Here is a 20,699-nt window from a genome sequence, read left to right as displayed (position 1 = left end):
AGATCTGACTCTTTTTATTGCTAACATCTTATTGTATTCATTCCACCTTATTGTCAATGGTATGTTCAAGCTTTTAGACAGATTCAGAATGGAAATATATCTACTATGTCTAATGGAAAAATTTAAATGAAGAATTGTGTCAAATATTTTTTGTCACTTACAGACACGGGAATGTCTGTTTTCATGTCCTGCGATTGTGATCTTGTGACTGAAAAGATGTTAATTGTCTCTCCATCTGTGTTAAAATGGCACCTCCGGCCCTATGCACTGCAAAGCAACACTAGTGAAGCTGCTGGTGTGTCATACAATGCCCACTTCTCAAGTATTTACAACTTTGCAAGTAGCCCAGTTTATTTTTAGCTTTTTTTTTTTTTTTTTTTCCTTTCCCCCCCACTCCCTCAAGCCAAGATAGTATGTTTAACTTAAGACCACATCCTCCTGCCTCTAGTTTGCAAAAAAAAATAAAAAATCTATAGCTAAAATATTTCTATTAATTGAGCCATTTTCACCCATTTAAGTATGCTTGCCTTTGACTTCCATCAACTCCGATTTAAATGTACCACATGAAACATTTGGGTTTCTCATGTCTATTGATGAATCTACTGTTGTCTGCACCTTTATTTGTGGGCCTACTCAAGGCTTCTTTAACAACTACATTGGTTTTGGAGTAGAATGCTATGCCCAAAGTCCAGTGTCGTCTTCTGAAGAGCTATTGGTTGTGTTCAGATTGTACGACAGGATCGCACTATGGAGGAAATTGTCTTCCCTGTCCCCAATATCTGTGAGTTCCTGACCAGCGAGTCTAAACTGCGGGTGTACTACACTACAGAGCGTGATGAACAGGGCAGCAAAATCAATGACTTTTTCCTGCGAGCAGAAGACCTGTTCAATGAGATGAACTGGCAAAAGAAGCTTCGAGGTAATGGACTCTTTGTAGTTCACACTGAAGTGAACACTGCTTTCCCCCCAATATTTTTGGTGTTGCAGAATTTATGGATTTATTATCATTAGATTTCTTAATTTATCTCAAGCTTTTCTCCAAAGTGACTTAGAATGTTAAGCTATTTATAGCTACTTACCCATTTATGACTAGGCATTTTTTACTGGAGCAAGTACTTTGTTCAAGGGTACTACAGTAAGGTGAGGATGCTTTTCTTCAAAGCAACTTGGTGTTAAGCTACCTACAATTATTTACGCATTTCTACAGCTGGATAATTTTACTGGAGCAATTTAGGCCAAGTACCTTGCTCAGATATACTACAGCTGGAGGTAGGGCTATAGAGCTTGAACGTACAACCTTTGGGTCCAAGGGTAGCAGCTGTAACATCTGCGCTACCAGCTGCACCAGGAATTAATATACTACACACATGTAATGTTGTGAAAAGCAGATTGATGGTTTTGTAGCATCGATCATATGGCAAGCCACGTAGCTTCCTACACATCTTCACAATTACATGTGGCAAGACAGTGTACCACTAAGCCAGGTCAAGCTGTTGAAGGGTTTCCCCCAACATGTGATAGCCATGTGGGTGAGATGGCTTGAACCCCAAAGTAAAATATACACAAGAGCAGAGCTGGTACTGGAAACCACAGCAGGCAGTAAGAACCCATTAAAGTCTCACCGACTTAGCATTCAGTTGAGCGTCTGGTCTGACACAGAATCACAATTATGCGAGAGTATCTGTGCTAGCACACACAGCTTTAGTTGCCCTTTAACAAGACTCTTATTCTACTAATCTGCTGTTATGCTGAGATTAAAAAAAGAAAAAGTTTAATAGACAAATGAGCTAAACATCAGGAGTTTGGCTGAGGAGACTGTCCAGGGTATCTTTTAGAAGACCGTAAACCTGATGCAAATCTCAAGTTCTCATGAGAGCGTGGGCAGAATAATAGGAGAGACAGACCATGAGAGACTGGATGAAATGCATCTGTTTGTCTACGCTGTAGTACTTCTGCAGAACGTAACACCTGTATGTCATTTGTCTCCACTGCAGGATGGCTATGTCCTTGTCCACAACAGAGAGACAGTCTGAAGTGCTAGTTTTAAAAATTAAAGTTTACAAGGCCAGAACATTTTTTTGTTGGTACTCCTACCATGTATCAGGGAAGTCATGTACTTAACATTTTAAGTACTTTGGGATAAGCCTAATTATCAAAATCATGCTTCACTACATGTAATAATAGCATAATAAAATTAACATCCACCTCACCAAACTTGGTTCTTGCCACTGTGAACACCAGTCTAAGAAGTTATCTTCTGTATGTATCCATTTCAGGTTCTATTAGCAATGTCAGTATTAACCAATCACAACAGAGGAAAACACTAGCATGTAACTTTTTTCCCCGATTTGTTTTCAGATTCTTCAAAAATTTTACTTACTGCTTAATGGCCAGCTTTTTCTACTGTTTTTTTTTTTTTTTTTCCACCCTCATAAATCACCTGACACTGTGTGTGTGTGTGTGTGTGTGTGTGTGTGTGTGTGTGTGTGTGTGTGTGTGTTTTCCTCTTTTCTCAATGGGAGCTTTTTAGTGCTGTCAGTCAGTGGGAGGGAGTTTCCAGAGCAACGCTGAAGTTTCTAAATGAATCGTAACTGAGAGTCGCAGTTACGTCCCCCTTTATTGCTGTCGTAATACGCGAGAAGAACGGCTTCTGTTTTATTTAAGAACCAAAAAAAGTCCCCTCATCTATTTCCTCTTTTCCAATAAAGCCAAACTGAAAACTGTTTCCAAAATAGCAGCCATTGAATTAAACCCCAACCTAGATTTAATACCTTATTGGGGAGCTTTCTGTGTTAGACGTCACAGTTCTGTCATTTGTAGCTTTGCCAACCTAAAAGCTTTTTTTACGTCAGAGGTCAAAATAACATTGTGATGCATGGAAATGTTGCTAAATCTTATCCTCTTGATGACCGCAAATACAAACTTTGCATCCTTTTTTGGTAGTAGTTTAGCATTAGTTAACATGAAAAGTGTAAACAGTTTAGAAGCATGTAAAAGCTAACCTCAGAGAATTAAACTTTTTTTTTCTACACTGTTAAACTTATTGAAATTAATACTGTATAAATTGTACATGCTACATTTTTTCCAGTTATTCCTGGACTTTAAAATTGACTTGGACAATGGAGAGGTTGGAGAATGCAGCTATTGCTGGTTGGGGGGGGGGGGGGGTTTAAATGTTGCTGTTTTACAAAGTTTTTCTAATGTTGAAGATTGGCTTTTTAAATTTTCTAAAAAATTTTTTAAAAATTGGCTTTCTAAATATTTTTTTGGTGCATTATGCTAAAGGTGTTTTCCTCAAAAGCAGTCAATTGCTAGATTTACAAAATTTCATTTGCTTCCTGATGGACATAAGGTTTTGGAAGTTGCCGTGACCATGTTACTGGTATTCAAAAGACACAATGTTTGACACCTCAGTTCAGGCCTGCAGTGTTGAACAGACCAGTAACATACAGTATATACCGAATATAAAACCCTTCAGTTCATTCTGAAGATTAGTGTGAATTATGCAATTTATTTTTTACTGTTATAAAGGGTTTTCTTGATTCCTGGTCATGGGGTATATTTTGTTGTGTTGCATAATTATGTGAATTGATTTTGTGTAGAAGTGATGTACATCAGATTCTTCTGCAGTTTTAAGAGATAGATTGTGTTATATAGGTTTTCACATATATAAATTTATGCAGGAGAGCCATCGTTAAAATCTGTGAAAGGGATTCAGGCATGTAAACCAACTTGGTTTTAGGTGGGGTGATGCATGTGATGTTTGAATAAGATACTAGGAATAATACTGCTCTGCACATATGAAATAATGAAGGCTTTGTTCCTTCTGGTCTCCCATATTCAAGCCCAGCCTGTGCTTTATTGGTGCTCCCGCAACATGTCCTTCTGGAGCAACATCTCTTTCAACCTGGCAGTACTCATGAACCTGCTGGTTGCCTTCTTCTACCCACTTGAGGGGGTCCGTAGAGGTGAGTCAAAAAGAGGCTTGTACAGCATCTCTGACTTTGTCATTCAGTTTGCATGCCAGGCTCTCAGGAATTGGTATAAGGCACTCTAGGTCACAACCTCAAGAGCAGAGTCCCTAATGTCCACCAGATACATTGCATTACATCAGTCTGATTACAACACCACACTTGGCCCCAATGGACCATCTCCCACTCCTATAATAAGACTGAAGTCATATCACTTCTTTGCGGATTATTGATCAACACTTTACTACAATTTTCCCTACATTCCCTACGTTTTCGCTGAGCTGTTTCCTGAGTTCTGTTCTACTCCTGTGCTCTTGTCCCATCTGTGCCTGTCCTTCATGATTCTGTCCCGATTCAGTTTTCCAACTCCATCCACACCTTGTCTCTGTGTATTCACTTTGTGCACATAAACTTATTTCACTTATTGTCAGAACACTGTGTGTCTTTTTTTCTCTGTTCATTATGTCACCATTGCTCTTAATTTGCACTGTGCATTTGTGTGTACACACTACTGAGATCATTCCACCCTACTTCCATATTCGGGTGTTATGCTAAAATACGTCCATGTCCACTTCACATCCAGATGTTACACTGTAGCCCTTAAAGTTACACATATGGTGATTTAGTACTTTGTAAGGTAAGCCAGTAACGGTTCAACCTTGCAAGGTACAAAAGTTATTAAATAGTAATAATCAAGTTATTGCTCATGCATTGCTCATAGTACTAAAAATATAATCCCTGGATTTCTACTTGCATCCTACTAGGTATCCAGTTTGTGTAGTATAACAATAAGATCTATTGAAAGTGTTGGAAGTGCATTTTCAAACTGCATTTGGGCACCACTTCCATGCATTTGATTTGTTTCATGGTAATTCCCTATTCTGAACATAAGCATAATGAAAAAAATTTTTGAAATGAAAAGTGTGTGCTATAACCAATGCTAAGGAAACAAGTTATCTTTAGTTTGTGTAGCCCATAACAGCCCAACACATGGAGCCTTTTCAGAGTGTAACAGAGGGCTTTGACTTGTGGATTTTTGGTGTAAAAACAAGCAAAGAAATGGTTATGCCCTCAGTGTTTGGTGAAATTTATTTGCTATCAAAAATATTGTGCCAAATGTAGTCTTAGCTACCAGCTGTAGCTGTTTTTCACTTTGAACTGTTTGTTGGTTTACATGAACGTCTGAGTTGATCATATACATACTGTGTATGCACACCTTGAAACCTATCAAAGAAACGTTTAAACTAAATGATGAATAATTAAACGCTCGACACTGTTCATAATTATTTTACTTTGGATGAAACAGTAAAATGTATAAACTTGGCAGTAACCATCAGAAATGATGTAATATACTTAAACTCAAAAAGCAGGTGTTGGTTACACTTTGTGCTGCAGGATTTCTCAGTGGAGGAAGCCAGCCAGAAAACTGTAATGCCAGGCAAAATGTTAGGAGACACTTGAGACACTGGCTCATTGAAAAAACTTAAAGGAAAATTTTTTTACTGTAGTTTTTTCTTCTCCCTTTTATGAAAAAGGCTGATTCAGAAGCTGTAATGGAGTGTACAGTATAGCAAGAGGGACCCATCAGCAATAAATGTCAGTAAATTCATAGTGGAGCACTTTCCTACACACAGCCAAGCTGTCTGCAAAGAGTCACATGAGGGCTACATAGGTCAGCCTTGGTTCAGCCACCAAATTCACAGCTCGGGGGCCCCTGGCCTCTCATTCCCAGGGCACGAGTGAAGGAGCTGGAATTAGATAAGAGACCTGAAACTAGGTCAGTGTGTTCTGCCCGGCCGTGTGGAATGTTGGGCAGCGCCACACGTTTGGCATGGATTGCACGGCAGTCTCAGCCTCAGCACGTACAGCTAAGAGAATTCCGTTCCCTGTTCCTTTCTCCACCCCTCACTCCTCTGCTCATTGGCTATCAACACTTTACAGAGCCTCTTAGTTGTCATATTTTCAATGGGAACTTTTTTGTGTTATACCTTATTAATAAAGAACAACAGAAAAATATTCCACTTCATCCTCCCTCAATTTGTTGATCTCTTGGGGTTAAATGTAGGGCTAGAGACATATATACCTTCCTTTCACTGTTGCCCTCCAGGGCAGGGGGTCACTGGTGGCTGCTCTCCCCAGCTCTTCTTGAAGAAACTGGGATCTCTTGCTGACCATTTTCCGTTAATCTTCATGGAGTGGGTATTTTTAGCAGGTGTTATGTAATTGGCACCTGTCATGTGATCTTTTCAAGGAGAGGAAGGCAGAGGAAGGAGGGGGCTGTCAGGGAGGGAAAGCTCTGCTGTCAGTCTGAGCCTTCCTCTGCCTCCTTCTGCTTGTATGCAGTTGACCTTCTTATTTATGCCAGTGCCAGCGACCTACTGCACTTTCTTTCAGAGGTTACTCTTACACATACACACAAACCCAGAAAATGCTGGCTGTTACACCTGTTGCCCCCTTTTTTTCCCCCTTTTTTTTTTTTTGCTCCTGAATCCGATATAAAGGTTTTTTGCAACTTGTGAAATCTGAGTCTGTGACATTAATCCAGGAATTATCTTTGGATTTGAGGAATGGCAGGTAGGCTCACAGTAAATCCTCACAGAGGTACAGTGTACACACATGTCACGCTTTCTGTGTTACGTAACCCTATGGTTTTTAGTTCAAAGCTGTCAATCCCCTCCACCCAGATCGAGCGCACTGGATCAAATTACTCTACTGAAATGTAGTGAACCCTTGTGGGACCAGGTAGTTCAATAGACATGTCAGTAACTGCTTTTTTTTTTTTTTTGCTGTTACCACCTTCTACTTGACAGGCTACTTCTACCTACATTTTTACCCTGCAGTGTCATGCACAGCTGCATCTTTGCAACTGATCTTATTTTAAGGAAATTTTTTTTTTGAGAAACTTGTCATTAACAGTTAACTAAATATACTGTATATCATGGTTTGTCATTATGGCATTATTTTTCAGTTTGAATTATTATGCTTCCCAGAATAGTCTGGTTATGCTGACCACAGGCTTGTTTACCGCTGGATAACCTTGCTCTCACTTTCAGGTAACTTGGAGCCACACCTGTCTGCCCTGCTTTGGACAGGCATGTTCGTCTCACTAGCTATTGTGATTGCTCTGCCCCAACCCCACGGTATCCGGGCTCTCATTGCCTCCACTATCCTGCGCCTCATCTTCTCTGTAGGCCTGGAGCCAACACTCTTCCTGCTCGGGGCCTTCAATGTAAGTTTTTGCCTGCCTGCACCTGCAACTGTGCGGTTCCCAGAAACCTGTCTGCAGCCAACAACTCTTGGAATTTCACACCCCAGCCCTTCCCACTAGTTAACAGACCATCCCCATCTCTAGTCTTCCCTATTGCTGCTACATTTCTTCCTTTGCCTAGAGCCTAGGTGTTATATGCGTCAGCAGAGCCCAGCCATGTTGCTGCTAATGCTGCTATTGCATCACGTGCATAGCTGCAGCCAAGGTCTGTTGGAATGTATGTCCTTTTGCTTGGTCAACTTCTGTTACTCTAACACTCATCCAACTTAGGTCAGTGTCCCCTTCCTTTCTGTAGCCAAGCCAACAGGCCTTCCTACCCATTCCACCAGTACAAGTTGCATGTTCCATGTCGTATACCACTGCTATAGAGTAGAGTTGGTCTTCAATGAGTTTAGTCAGTAATGTATAGTACCATGTGTAGTACATAATAGTGTATAGTGTAAGGTAGATCAAGGTTTTCTTGTCTGGAATTTACATACTTAAGCTCAAAGTACATGTTAAATTTAAAATGGTGTCCTGAAGACAAAGCTTTAATTTAAGGCTTCTTGTGCTAAAACATTCAGGGCTTGAAATTAACATTCTGTTTAGTTATTCACAGAACAAATACATTTTATATTTGCCTCATCAAATTTTCAGCCTGTCCAATTTTGAAATGCATCAAAAAGAAAATGTAAGTTTAAAACATCTTTTAATGTGTAGGAACTCAAAACAAACATTTAAGTTTACCAATTATGTTTTTGCTTGCAATACAGTTTTAATCCAAAAATTTCCCTGAAGAAATTTAAATGATGGAATATAAGTTTAAATAAAGCTCTATAACAGCAATTGCATAGTACTACAAACAGCAATTCCTTAATTAAATATAAATGTTTCACTTCCTTTTTAACAGGTTGGTGCAACTTAAAAAAAAAAAAAAAAACTAAGATTGTAATCACAGCAAGGCAGTCAGGGAAACACATGAAAGGAAATATACTTGGAAAAAAGGCTGCAAAAAAGAAATTGCCTCAAAGCAAGACATTGTTGCTCTTTTCACTTTTTATTTTTTTAAATTGATTTACTGTATCTATTGGGCATGTATCAGAACAATTTTCTGTCCAGCTATTAAAATTTAGGCAAACTATCTGTCCCAGACAGTTGGACAACCATACATGTCAAGAATGGCTATTGCTTTTTTTTTTTTTTTTAAAAACTTTGTGGTGGTCTGATAGCTATTGCCTGAGACAGCTACTAGTGAGCCTTCCTGTTTGTCTGCATGTGGTGGTAAGATGTTGAAGGCAGAGTTATGGGAAAAGAAACCCTGCTGGGGACATGGCTGTTTTGATTACCCTTGTATTCATGTCTTTATTTTTTTTCTTCAGTTCATTAACCGACAGTGTACATGGGAAGACATTATCAGGAATATACATTACCAGTTTTAATGACACAGTTAATATGAAATATTTTACGTGATATTACTGATCCCTTTTTAAGACCGTTAGAAATCAACTTCTGTTTGTTTTTTGCAACATATGCCTTGTGCACTGCATTGTAGTAAGTACTTAGAAATATTACAATTTTCTGTTAGTAAAGGACCTGTTGCTGGAAGACACTTATGGATTCAGAATCTGTTCCTTACCCATAATCTCTTCTCTAGGTGTGCAATAAAATCATCTTCCTGATGAGTTTTGTGGGAAACCGGGGGACATTCACCAGGGGTTACAAGGCAATGATCTTTGACATGGAGTTCCTGTATCATCTGCTCTACCTGATCATCTGCAGCCTCGGTGTCTTTGTCCATGTTTTCTTCTACAGTTTGCTGGTGAGTTCTCCAAAGATCCTCTGGGTTTCCCCCTTTCTTCCCATGTCCATTCAAAGGACTGCAGCAGGTGTTTTTTTAATATGTCCTTTAACCTACATATATTTTATAAAGTTGAAAATATAAACAGTTATAGGTATTTTGTGTGAATTTGTATTCTATTTCAGAATGACAGAAAATAGCCTTTTGGAATGCATGTGTATTAGTTTTTCTTGTTACTCTGAGGGCTTTGGACTTTTCTTCAGAGGAAGTGGCCCTCTTGCAACTGTACATAACTTTACCAGGTCTCCAGAATGTATATTAAAAACATATTAATATTTTGTTCAATTTGGTACCAGATACATTCCCATTATTTCATTTGAACAGTTCATATGAAAGTGGGATATAATTTGTCATTTAAGCACATGTTTAATTTTCTGCCTTTTAAAAAAAAAAATCCCTTTTATCATTTCTCTTCCCATAGCACCATTAAACATTACGTGGCAAAGAACATGAATACTTCAATGCGCTCAGTCTTTTTGTGGTGTCTGACACATTGATACTTAGGTTATCAGTGTGTTTTCATTTTTGTCTCAAGTCTGTCTTTGTTTTGTTGTAGCTTTGTCTAAATATTATGTTTTGTGACAGTGTTTTATGGTATTTTCTCAGTTATGCAGATTTTTTCTCATTTGTCACATCTACTGTCCTTTTGTTTGTTTTTCAATTATATTTACTGTGGTGTAGAGCTCATTTTCTCTGCCATCCCCCAGCTCTTTGACCTAGTCTACAGAGAAGAAACCCTGCTAAATGTCATTAAAAGTGTGACGCGTAATGGTCGCTCCATAGTCCTCACTGCAGTCTTGGCCCTTATCTTGGTCTACCTCTTCTCCATTGTTGGGTACATATTCTTCAAGGATGACTTTATCCTGGAGGTTGACAGGATACCAAATGTGACTGTAGGTAAGGTGCTCTCACCAAATTGCTCTCCATAACTCCTGAACTCCGCACCCCCCCCCCCCCCCCCCCAACAAAATTCAGCAATATTTATATCTGTTACTTAAGCTGCCTTCAATGATCTCCAAGTTCAGTTGGCAGTAACTGCAGCTGTGCTTATATCTCAGCTAGCACAGCATTAATATTCTTTATTTTGTTCTTTGATTACTGTGGATCAACAGAAAAGCCATACCTCTGTTTGCAAGCTTCTTGTGTTTAGTTTCATTAATTTTTCTGTGAAAACCTGTAGAGCTTTTCCCCTTCACAACCTGCTTTATGCTCCCATCTAACAGAGAGCAGCACAAGCATGACAGGAGAGTTCCTCTCTGCTGGAGTGTGCCGGACAGACAACGGAGGGAACTGCTCTGTGGAGACTGCCGTTGAAGGTAATGTACACACATCATACCTTCAAGTAGGCCTTGCAGGCTTTCTGTGTACTTGTAGTACATGACAGTCATCCAGGTGGAGAGCTGGAGCAATACAAGATCTGTACAGGGATGGGACAACACATTAGGTGTGTTTCTTCCTATTGATTATCTCCACAGAAGTTGAGTCATGGCAGAAGCATCTGTCTGAAATTTCCTTACACATACTATAAAACAAAGTTCAAGAAAATTAGCTTTTGTTTAAGATAAGTGATAAATGAAAATAACATGTTAAAGCATTTTTTATTATATTTATACTCTAACTTCCCATACATTGACCAAATTTGAACTGATGGAGTTTAAACACTTCTTTCTTAGAGTCTTCTGAGGATGTTTTTGAGGACAAGGAGCATACTTGTGACTCCCTGCTTATGTGCATTGTTACTGTGCTGAGCCATGGCCTGAGAAGTGGAGGAGGGGTCGGTGACGTCCTGCGTAGACCTTCCAAGGAGGTGCTTTTTGGGGGCTGGATAAGGGTTCCATCCACACACACACACACACACACACACACATTTTCAGAACCGCTTGTCCCATATGGGGTCACGGGGAACCGGAGCCTACCCGGCAACACAGGGCGCGATAAAGTTCAGGGCTATCTACAAGGTGTTACTTGAGCAGACCTGCTCAGGTAACCTGTATAGAACTTAATTAAATGTGACTTCTAAGTTAGTTTTACAAGTATGAATATAGTATCAATGTTATATCTAAAACTAAGATTACTCTTTTTCATAGATGTGTGTTTTTTTTTTTTTTTTATATTTGAATGTCTGCATGGACAATTGTTTTTTGATACGAAACAGACAAGTATTCGGTCTGTTGAGGTCAGGGTTCGTACACTAATTTTATATGGAATGCACCACCAGTCTCTGACTCATGCACACACACACACACACACACACATTTTCAGAACCGCTTGTCCCTTACGAGGTCACGGGGAACCGGAGCCTACCCGGCAACACAGGGCGTAAGGCCGGAGGGGGAGGGGACACACCCAGGACGGGACGCCAGTCCGCCACAAGGCACCCCAAGCGAGACTTGAACCCCAGACCCACTGGAGAGCAGGACTGCGGTCCAACCCACTGCGCCACCGCACCCCCTCTCTGACTCATGCAGTGAAGGAAAATACAAAATGTCCACTTTACCTAAATGACATCTGCTTTAGGGTTAGCCAATTGGGGTGTTTGAAAAATATGAAGACTGACTCAACTACACTTATGTAGTCAGTCTATGAACACAAGGTCATCCATATGGAAAGTTGTGCAATTTTTCACAGAAATCTACTTTAGCTTCTTTATCTACTCCCTGAGCAGGAATGCAATTCTTCAAATGAACTTTCCAGTGAAGCAGGATGATGAAAATGGAACCTGTAACCATAATTTACACACCCTTCTCTCAGCTTACACTCTTATGATGGCATGCTGTGGGTTTAATCATACCTTCAGCTCACCTTTAATTCCAAAAATTTATTCAGTTAGGCATGACCTGAATTTAATGTTCCTTTAAGTGAAACATAGAAAAAGACCTTGTCGTGTTTAGAGCTTCCATTTGCCTAATTTATTATATGAGGAACAGTAAATGCGGTTGTGCAGCTTTGTTAGAGAACCTGAACTGTGCTGAAGTATGTCTAATGCACAAGTTCTGTCGTGACAGGAGCCCCTGTTTGCTGCCAGGGTGATCTATGATCTCCTGTTTTTCTTCATGGTCATCATCATTGTCCTCAATCTGATCTTTGGGGTTATCATCGATACCTTTGCTGACCTCAGGAGTGAAAAACAAAAGAAGGAGGAGGTCCTCAAGACCACCTGTTTCATTTGCGGTAAGGAAAGTGATTGCACTTGTCAATCCCACCAGTGAGACCAGCTGCAGAGTTATGCTCTTCCCCCTTAACTGTGCTCTGACCTTGTGTACAGTAAAAGGTTTGTCATAGGCACACCTTTCTCCCCGAACTATAACTCACTGTCAGGGTGGAGATGGTTACTGCCTGGTCCACATTGTTGTTCATTCCACTGTGAAATCTCTTTGGCCCATCACCATATGCAGTACATGTTCATGTTTTTTTTTTTTTTTTTTTTTTGGGTTCCTGTAATTAGTCTTAGTTTATACCATGAAAATTGCCCAAGATCCCTCAGAATTAACTGAAGTGACTCTGTACAAAACCAATCTCCCAAAGACAGTTGCCTGATTAGAGTTTGAAAGACAAGGTGAGGAAATAGAAGTGCCCGACATGATGCCAGAAGAGAGCTCACTAGACCTCAGAATCATGACTCTCACTAATGTGGGCTGTCGGAATCAGAAACTCCCACTGAAGCACTCAAACTAAGAGTCTGTCTTGGTAGTAAAGATGGCAGACATGACGTAAACATGCCCTTGCTAGGTATCGCCTTTCAAATGACTTGTGTTTTTATTTATCAATTTTACACTTATTAATTTAGCAGATGCTTTTCTCCAAAGCAACGTATATTTCACAGAAAATACTGTTTGTGCATTACCTTAGAAGAGACATAGCTGCAGATGTGTGATTCTTAAGTACAGTTAATTTCCTTCCCCATATGCTCCAGCATTCATCACACCAGTAGCTGCATAAAATTTTACCTGAATATTGCCAATTCCTTATCACCTTCCTAGTATTTTTTTTTGGGGGGGATACATACAAATATTTACGATACATTGCAGGAGTGTTTCTGAAAAGGACTGATCCGAGCATGATACAAACATGTATACCTTACGGGCATGAACATTTATACTTCACATGAACTTAAGTGATTAAGGGGAAGTTGAGTTTGGAAGAGATGAGTTTTAAGACCCTTTTTAAATGTCGACAAAGATTCAGCAGTTCTGAGCTAGAGGGGGAGGTCATTCCACCACAACGGAGCCAGAACCGAGAACCTCTGTAAGTTACATTGTGTAACTTACAAAATAAACAAGCATCAAATTGTACAGATGGAGGATATTGTAGAAGTCAGGGATAGTACACAAGTTTGTATTATGGCAATAGAACCTGCAACATTTATTCCTGTAGTCCAATCTCTTAATCATTACACTACCTCCTTCATACCTCATTTTGCAGAGGTGTAATTTGTATTTTGATAGCTTTTTGCTGGTGTTCTGAGGGCCTGAATGTGAACATGTTTAAATGACTAGTTGTCAAGTGGGAGGTGGTAGTTGCAGCACTGAGAATGACCTAGCAGAATTCCTGATTTCCACTAAAAGTATTTTGCAGGCACTTTTTTTTCTTTCCCCTCCCCCTTTCTTTCTATGAAGCATTCCTTGTTACTGGTGTCCCTGTGAGGAATGGTCAGCTTATGATTCAGAACTGTAAGAATGACCATTAATTGGGTCTCCTGAAGAAAATAGTAATTCTGCGCTTTTGTTTTGGAATGTGGAATTTCAGTAGCCCTTCCAGGAGTGGAGTTGTTGTGCCTAATCTGGAAAAGTTTCACAGTAGGCTTTTGAAATTTTTATGAAATGGTCACAACCGAACCTCCTAAATCATCATAGAAGAGAGATGTGGTCATCTTTCATTTTTTCTTTATTTATCCCCCTTGCAGGTCTGGAGAGGGACAAGTTCGATAACAAGACTGTGACTTTTGAGGAGCACATAAAAGAAGAGCACAACATGTGGCACTACTTGTACTTCATTGTGCTAGTGAAAGTAAAGGACTCCACTGAGTACACAGGGCCCGAGAGCTATGTTGCTGAGATGATCAAGGTGGGAATGACCTCTGACTGAACACCTGACAAATGTGTCAGGGTGGTCGGTTTTCCTATAACTAAACTAGAAATGTTACAGTAAAGATTAATCTTTTTAAACAAATATTTCATACCAACCAGGCAGGTATTAAAGGAAAATGGCTGGTTTTATTCCAAATGGCATGATGTTTCACACAAGTAATGGAGTGGGTAGTCTTAAGGACATCAAGTCATTGCATGGATGTGTTCTCCACTCTGTTGGGTGATTGTGTTGTTGGAACAGTATGAGGGTTTTTTTTTTTTTTTTGCCTCCGTGTCCATCCATCTTTCCGTCCATTAACAGGGTTTTTGCCAAATCAGATATGTTCTAAGAACACATCTGGTATGTGACATAAATGATTCAATTTATTTTTATAGAGCACTCTTCTCACGCAGTGACACAGAGCACTTGAACACAGGCATAGAGCAAAGAAACAAATACATTAGACAAGGAAACGAAACTACAGAACTAGTGTAATACATTATCAATGCTTTAGTAAAGCTATAAGTATGCCTACTGGCCACGGAGGAAAGGAACAAAAAAAACTCCCAACAAAGTTGAGGGAGAGGAGAGGGGAAGGAAAAAAAGAAAATCTCTGGGGGTCCAAGTGGCTGCCCACCCCTCCTGGGCATTCTAGATTAAATATGACTTTTAAGTCACATTACAGTAACAATGGCATTGCTGTACGGTAGCTTGATTTCCCAGTTCAGCAAGGTATCTCGTATGTCACGGCGGTTGGTGGTCATCTTCAGTCGGCATGGTGTACTTCTGTAACGGCTGGCCGGCCTTCTTGGGCCTTATTCTAGGGAGACAATGCTGAACAAGAACAAATTGTTTGTAATTTATAACTTAAATAAGTTTAATACGTTTTGACACAGGTGGGAAAAACAAACATAGCCAAGTAATGATGAATTCATATTCATGCATATATCATTTACAATCTGTAAAAAGTTAATGACCAGCATCTCATGTTGGCATTAAATCTGAACGTAGAGGTTGCTATTGTTTTGGATGACCTATCATGTGACTTAAAAATTGTGAGACTTCAATATACTGTTAGCCTTGCTAAGGGGGTGGAGGGTTTCATACACTGTTTCTGACCTTAGATGTTTCTCCTCAGTCTGAGTCCTGCTGTAGTTTAAGTACTCCAAAGAGCAGCATATCTGCATTACTACACATAACCCCAGTATTCAGAGAGGAAACCTGTTACACAAGTTTTGACCTCAAGACTATACATGTATTGTGTATCTAAACATTTTATTGGTGTGGTGATGGTTCTATGCATTAAATCAAAAATACTAGTTTTGGTTTTGCCATTGTTTGCAAAATCTTGTTCTTTATGAGGTCTCTCACTCTAGAAGGTTAGATCAGCTGAGGGGAAATGGCATGACTGTCAACACGGGGGTATGGGAGAAGGTGGTGATACTGTTTGTCAGTCTCATGATTACTTTGTTGCTGTCAACTGGTATGTGATGCTCAGAGGTATTATGTAATCTTTGGTTGTCTGCCTTAATCCTTTCTATTCATACCATCATTTTCTGTCTTTCTAGATATGGCTCCTTGGGGCTGAAAAGTTGTTTTGGGGAACGTGACCTCGGGTATAGCTTGACATCTTGGAGCCAGACCGTTCATGTGAATTTAGTTGTTCAAGTGTGGCTGGAGAGTAGGGTGTAGGATCTCACCAAAATCTGTGGAAGTAACAAGGGATGTTGCGTGAAAGATGCTGCACTGGTGTCAAATGGATGAAAACTCATAATCCACACTGCTGAGCCAAAATGACCTCCTCTTGCCTACCGTGTCTTTGTTGCATTGGTTTGCTGATTAATTTTTATTTCACATGCACCAAAGCCTGAATTGTCTGCATCTCATTTTATATCTCTGCAGAAACCACACTCTATCCTTGGTTGGGCCTTGTGGTTTTAGAAATGAAAAAGACACGTCTCATTTCTCTTTAATTCGCGCAAAGTTGAAACGATGTGAGGCGTTGACAGCGGTCAGACGCTTACTGGCAGTGTTATCAATTATAAATGCGTATAAGGAATAAGTCATCTTTTAGCTTTTAATAAATGTTAGCTGAATGTTGGGGGGAAGTGCAGAATTCAGACATGTCCTGCAGAAGTTCAAAAGTTTAAATGACTGCTCATGACCTCACATAGGAAATCTGCTTCGTTTCCTGCCCATGTTTACTCGCTCCTCTTGCATCAGTGAAGCTGAAGTAGCCCTTCGTTAGTGAGTGCGTTAGCAGTTTTGTAGAATGCAAAAACATAGCTAATGATTGTGGAAGACTAACTGTGCAGCTATATGAGGTGTTAAAAGAGCTGTGCAGGGTGTGGAAGAGTGGTATGGCGCAGGAGTGGTATGACTTGTGCTGGACTGCTATGGTTGCTGTAGAGGAGGTGGGAGCGGCAGGTTCATTGTGGGGTGACAGCTGGGCTGGGCTGGGCTGTGACATGCAGTCATGCCGAGGAAGGTAAATACAGGCCCATCATCTCGGCCCTCTGAGGAACTAGGGCTCACGCAACTCACTCGGTCGCTCTTCTCAGAATGAGCGTGAGTCTGTGTGTGCTTCCCCTTTGCCTGTGACTCAGAGCCTGGATGTGGTTCTGCTCAGACACTGCTTTCCGCCAGTCTGACATTACAGCTGTGCGTTGGCGGGACTTTTCCAGCGCAGTCCCCTGGATCGGAGCTGAGGGCTGGTGTGTGGCCACCACCGCTTCCGCTCCTGTGGTTTATGCAGATGCCCTGCGGAATGGCTGTGTGTGTATGTGTGCTCACACACATGTATGTGTTTTTTTTTTTTTTCCTTTTTTTTTTTTTCTTTTTCTTTCTCCCCCCCCCTTCCCATGGGTGAGTGTGCACCTGCATTTCTGCTTATGCTACATGTGTCTAGATTGTGTGTCTCATGCCTCTGTTTGGCTGCCTGTATGCCTGCATGTTTTGATGGGTAATGTGGCTGTGTCCCATCACTTCAAGAAGGTTTGCAGGAGGCAGAGCTGGTCCAGATTGTAGCGAGAGCAGTACATGGCAGTCCAGAGTCAGAGGAGGAATAGGATGTCCCCTGTGAGCATGTCCTACTGTAACCCAGCATCATTCTCCCACATTGCTGTTTTTTTCTCACTGACCACAGTTCACTTCAGTATTTACAAGGTTTATGGCACATATGAGCAAGTGCTGTTCTTATTTAGCATTCTTAGGAGTGTATATTCCCATTGTTTCCAAAGTGTTTTTTCAGCAAATCTCAGTTGAACTTTGAATAACTAAGAATTCCAAGAACTGCTGCAACAGACTTATAAAATAACTTAATATAATCAAATATTTTAAAATAAACCCTTGTTGTGTAAATTTTCTCTTTTCAGTATTTTTTTTAGACTCCAGCCAAATCTTACACATCATTTTAAGGTTCTGCATACTGTTCACATAGACCAATTAATACTACATTTGGAGGATTTTTTCCATATAGGGACAGTCGCATGGTAAAATTGAGATCAACTGTGTATTTTGGTTAAATGCTTTATCTGAGCTGTTTCCCCAGCTTCGTGCGTGCGTGCTCCTACGTTTTTCATCAGTCACTCGGTCCTCATTTAATCAAACAATGGTCTTAGTGAAACAAGGGTAGCTCTTCATTCTGCTTCATGTATGAGTCAAGATATCACAGTATCTTGTTGCCCTGATGTAATGGCGTTACTTCATTGCTGTCCTGACCCTGTCCTTGGTTGTATCTGCCACCATTCCTCCAAAATATAAACACTTTTATGGTGGGCCTTTTTTTAAAAAAAAAATTTCCTTCACTTTTGCAACAACAATATGTTCACATATTGTGGAAATTATTCTAACAGTGTGATCTGTTTCAGGAACATAACCTGGACTGGTTTCCTCGGATGCGGGCAATGTCTCTGGTGAGCAGCGATGCCGAGGGTGAGCAGAACGAGATCCGCAGTTTGCAGGAGAAGCTGGAGTCTACAATGAAGCTAGTGTCCAACTTATCTAGTCAACTGACAGAGCTCAAGGAGCAGGTGAGTCGCCCAGACTTCAGTGAACAAGTTTGATTAAAATTGTTCAACAGATAACCCAAAATAATTTATGCTCAAAATTTTAGGAAAAAATGAAATGAAAACCTCATCAGGATTTTTTTTTTTTTTTTTTTTTTTTTTTTTTTTTTTTAAAAGTGAAGCTGAAAATAAATAGGTGGGGTTATGGGGTTTAAGTTAGGAAGCTGGAAGGTGAAAGTTCTTTTCTGGGAAAGAAACACAAGCTATGAATTTCAACAATCTAAATTGCCATTTGCTCCAGTTTCATGAAATCTTAATACACCTAGTTATTTTTTCAGATGTACAAAGCTTAGCCTACATTGCAGTGGCAGTCTTAACCTACATTTTAAGGGTAATCATGTTTTGCCATTTCATTGGAAATACTTGAAAATGACAGAACACTTTGATTACTATGGATTTTAATGATTTTAAAATGACTCCCTTTACTGGCAGTCAGGTACACTGCCTGTGTTGGACAAATGCCACAGCTCCTGAAAGTGGAACACTATCAGGCAAATCCTTTCACAAACAACTTCCAATAAACAAGGTCTCCATCTGTTACATCATCACAAACCTAATTTCCTAAATCAGTTTTGCAGTAATACTGATAACAAGACCTACATTCTCCCTCTGTCCACTCCCCCCCCCCCCCACCACCACCATCTACTTATTCCCTCCATATCCCTTTCATTGCACTTAATGTCACTTGGATCATGTGCCTGGTTCAACAGCAACAAGAGCTCGGCTCAGCATAAAATTCTCCATTCATACTGAACAATATTATTTGTCAAAAAGTAAAACTTAAGTCAAAATGTCACTGTAATAAATTTGTTGAATACGTGACACCATATGAAATGTCATGAGGCCATGCTTTCGTTTGTGAGAGTGGCGACAACAGCGTGCATGGTTTTCAACTTCTTGATCTTTTCTCAGTGCAGTCTTTTTCTTAATGCCTCACTTGCGTTTCTCAGAAGCACAAATGCAAAGAGCTGAAGGAGAAGCAGCAACTCGCAGCCAATGTCACACCGCTTGGGTGGAAAAGCTTCGTGTCACAGTTCGCGGCAGGATCCAACAGACGTGTCAAAGCAGACGCCAGCGCACAGGAAATTGCTTTTGTCTGTGTGAAAAGTGTACAAAGGCAACCTGTGTCCTATCAGTTTGTTTACTTATTTATTTATTTTTCTTCAGATGACTGAGCAGAGGAAGCAGAAGCAGCGAATCGGGCTGTTGGGGCACCCGCCACACTTGAACATAAACCCCCAGCAGCCAGCTTGAGACGTGTACCTCAGTCTTCATGTGTGGAAAGCTGCACGGGGTGAAGAGGTCACACCTTTTGACTGCCAGTACATTCGGATGTGCAACGTACGGCAGAGTGTGCGGAACCCCCTAGGTTCTGTTTAGGCCACCAAAGGAACCGCCTGGTTCACATCCCTGTACTTTCCTCTTTTCTAGCCCCTAAGCTGGTTCCAGCCCAGTTTAATATTAATACATTGTTCCAAATACGGTTAACTGCCAAGTGATTGCCATTGTGTGGCCTTTACCAGTGAACTTGAAATTCAGTGAATCTGTACTGGATTTTGAGAATCCAGCACAGTGAGGCACTGACCCTGATTTGGCATATTAAAGAAATGCCTTTTTTGCATCTTAAAACCAGATGGGAGAACAGTATTTAATTTTCTTTTCTTCTCATTTTTATATGAAGTGCAATATTACTATTTTATTATGCAGGCACCAAGGTTTATGATGTTGTCTTACATTGACATTGTCACTTTTCTGTTCCCTTTTTAAGATTCAGAATAAAAAACAGAGTTGATGTGCGGTTTTGTTGATTGCCTTCAGGACAACTGTTAGCCCACTGGCTTTGCATGAATGGACTTTACTGTTTTTATTTATTCTAATTAACTTCAGGGTAATCTGGAGTGCGGTCTGAATGATCACTAAATGTTCACATAAGTGCTTTATTCAACTGTATATTGTTTGAGCAATACATACATAGGGTCTTCTATTTTTGTCATTTCTCCATGTATTTATGATGAATATATTTTATGACATTCGTATATGGCATGGGCAGTGTCAAGTTTTAGAACAGTAGCACTTACATTGCCTAATCCTATTTCTTCAGTATGTGGTAAGGTTTAACTTTCATTCCGTTGCAGTTGTCACTTACACAACATATATCAGCATCTGTTAATGAGATTACCAGTCGTCGTTAAATATCGCTTATACATGTCCCCTTGACTCATAGGTCAGCGCTGATATAACATCAGTAATCATTTGTTTTATGCTTTTGAGGGCCTTTGTCTTCTCCTTGTTTACCTGAGAAGACATTAGGTACATAGTTTTTATTTTGTATGTTTTTGCCTTCTGCCCTCCATTTGAAGTGTAGATTTGTTGAATTAAAGTAGTGTTATAGATGATACTTTCTAACATTAAGGATTGGTACACTGTCGGAACTGTATATTTGTTTCATAAAATATATTTAATAAAATGTTTGTTTTTTTTTTTCACCA

At 40.1% G+C, this 20,699-nt stretch overlaps 1 protein-coding gene across 6 annotated transcripts in view; it reads left to right on the top strand.

Annotated features, from left to right (window-relative positions):
• LOC108936961 (inositol 1,4,5-trisphosphate receptor type 1) overlaps positions 1-20,699 on the top strand; it is a 98,005-nt gene extending 77,306 nt beyond the window's left edge. For all 6 annotated transcript variants that reach the window (XM_018756624.2, XM_018756625.2, XM_018756623.2 and 3 more), the window contains 11 exons: positions 727-919; positions 3,846-3,968; positions 7,025-7,200; positions 8,873-9,037; positions 9,784-9,973; positions 10,300-10,392; positions 10,750-10,883; positions 12,082-12,247; positions 13,980-14,140; positions 18,013-18,174; positions 19,378-20,699. In XM_018756624.2, coding sequence (XP_018612140.1) covers positions 727-919; positions 3,846-3,968; positions 7,025-7,200; positions 8,873-9,037; positions 9,784-9,973; positions 10,300-10,392; positions 10,750-10,883; positions 12,082-12,247; positions 13,980-14,140; positions 18,013-18,174; positions 19,378-19,464 — 1,650 coding nt within the window. In that variant the 3' untranslated portion in view covers positions 19,465-20,699. The remainder of the gene's footprint in view (positions 1-726; positions 920-3,845; positions 3,969-7,024; positions 7,201-8,872; positions 9,038-9,783; positions 9,974-10,299; positions 10,393-10,749; positions 10,884-12,081; positions 12,248-13,979; positions 14,141-18,012; positions 18,175-19,377) is intronic.

The sequence above is a fragment of the Scleropages formosus genome, chromosome 2, assembly GCF_900964775.1.
Source record: "Scleropages formosus chromosome 2, fSclFor1.1, whole genome shotgun sequence".
Taxonomy (NCBI): domain Eukaryota; kingdom Metazoa; phylum Chordata; class Actinopteri; order Osteoglossiformes; family Osteoglossidae; genus Scleropages; species Scleropages formosus.
Note: the sequence above shows the minus strand (reverse complement) of the source record. Positions and strands in the feature narration are given on the sequence as shown.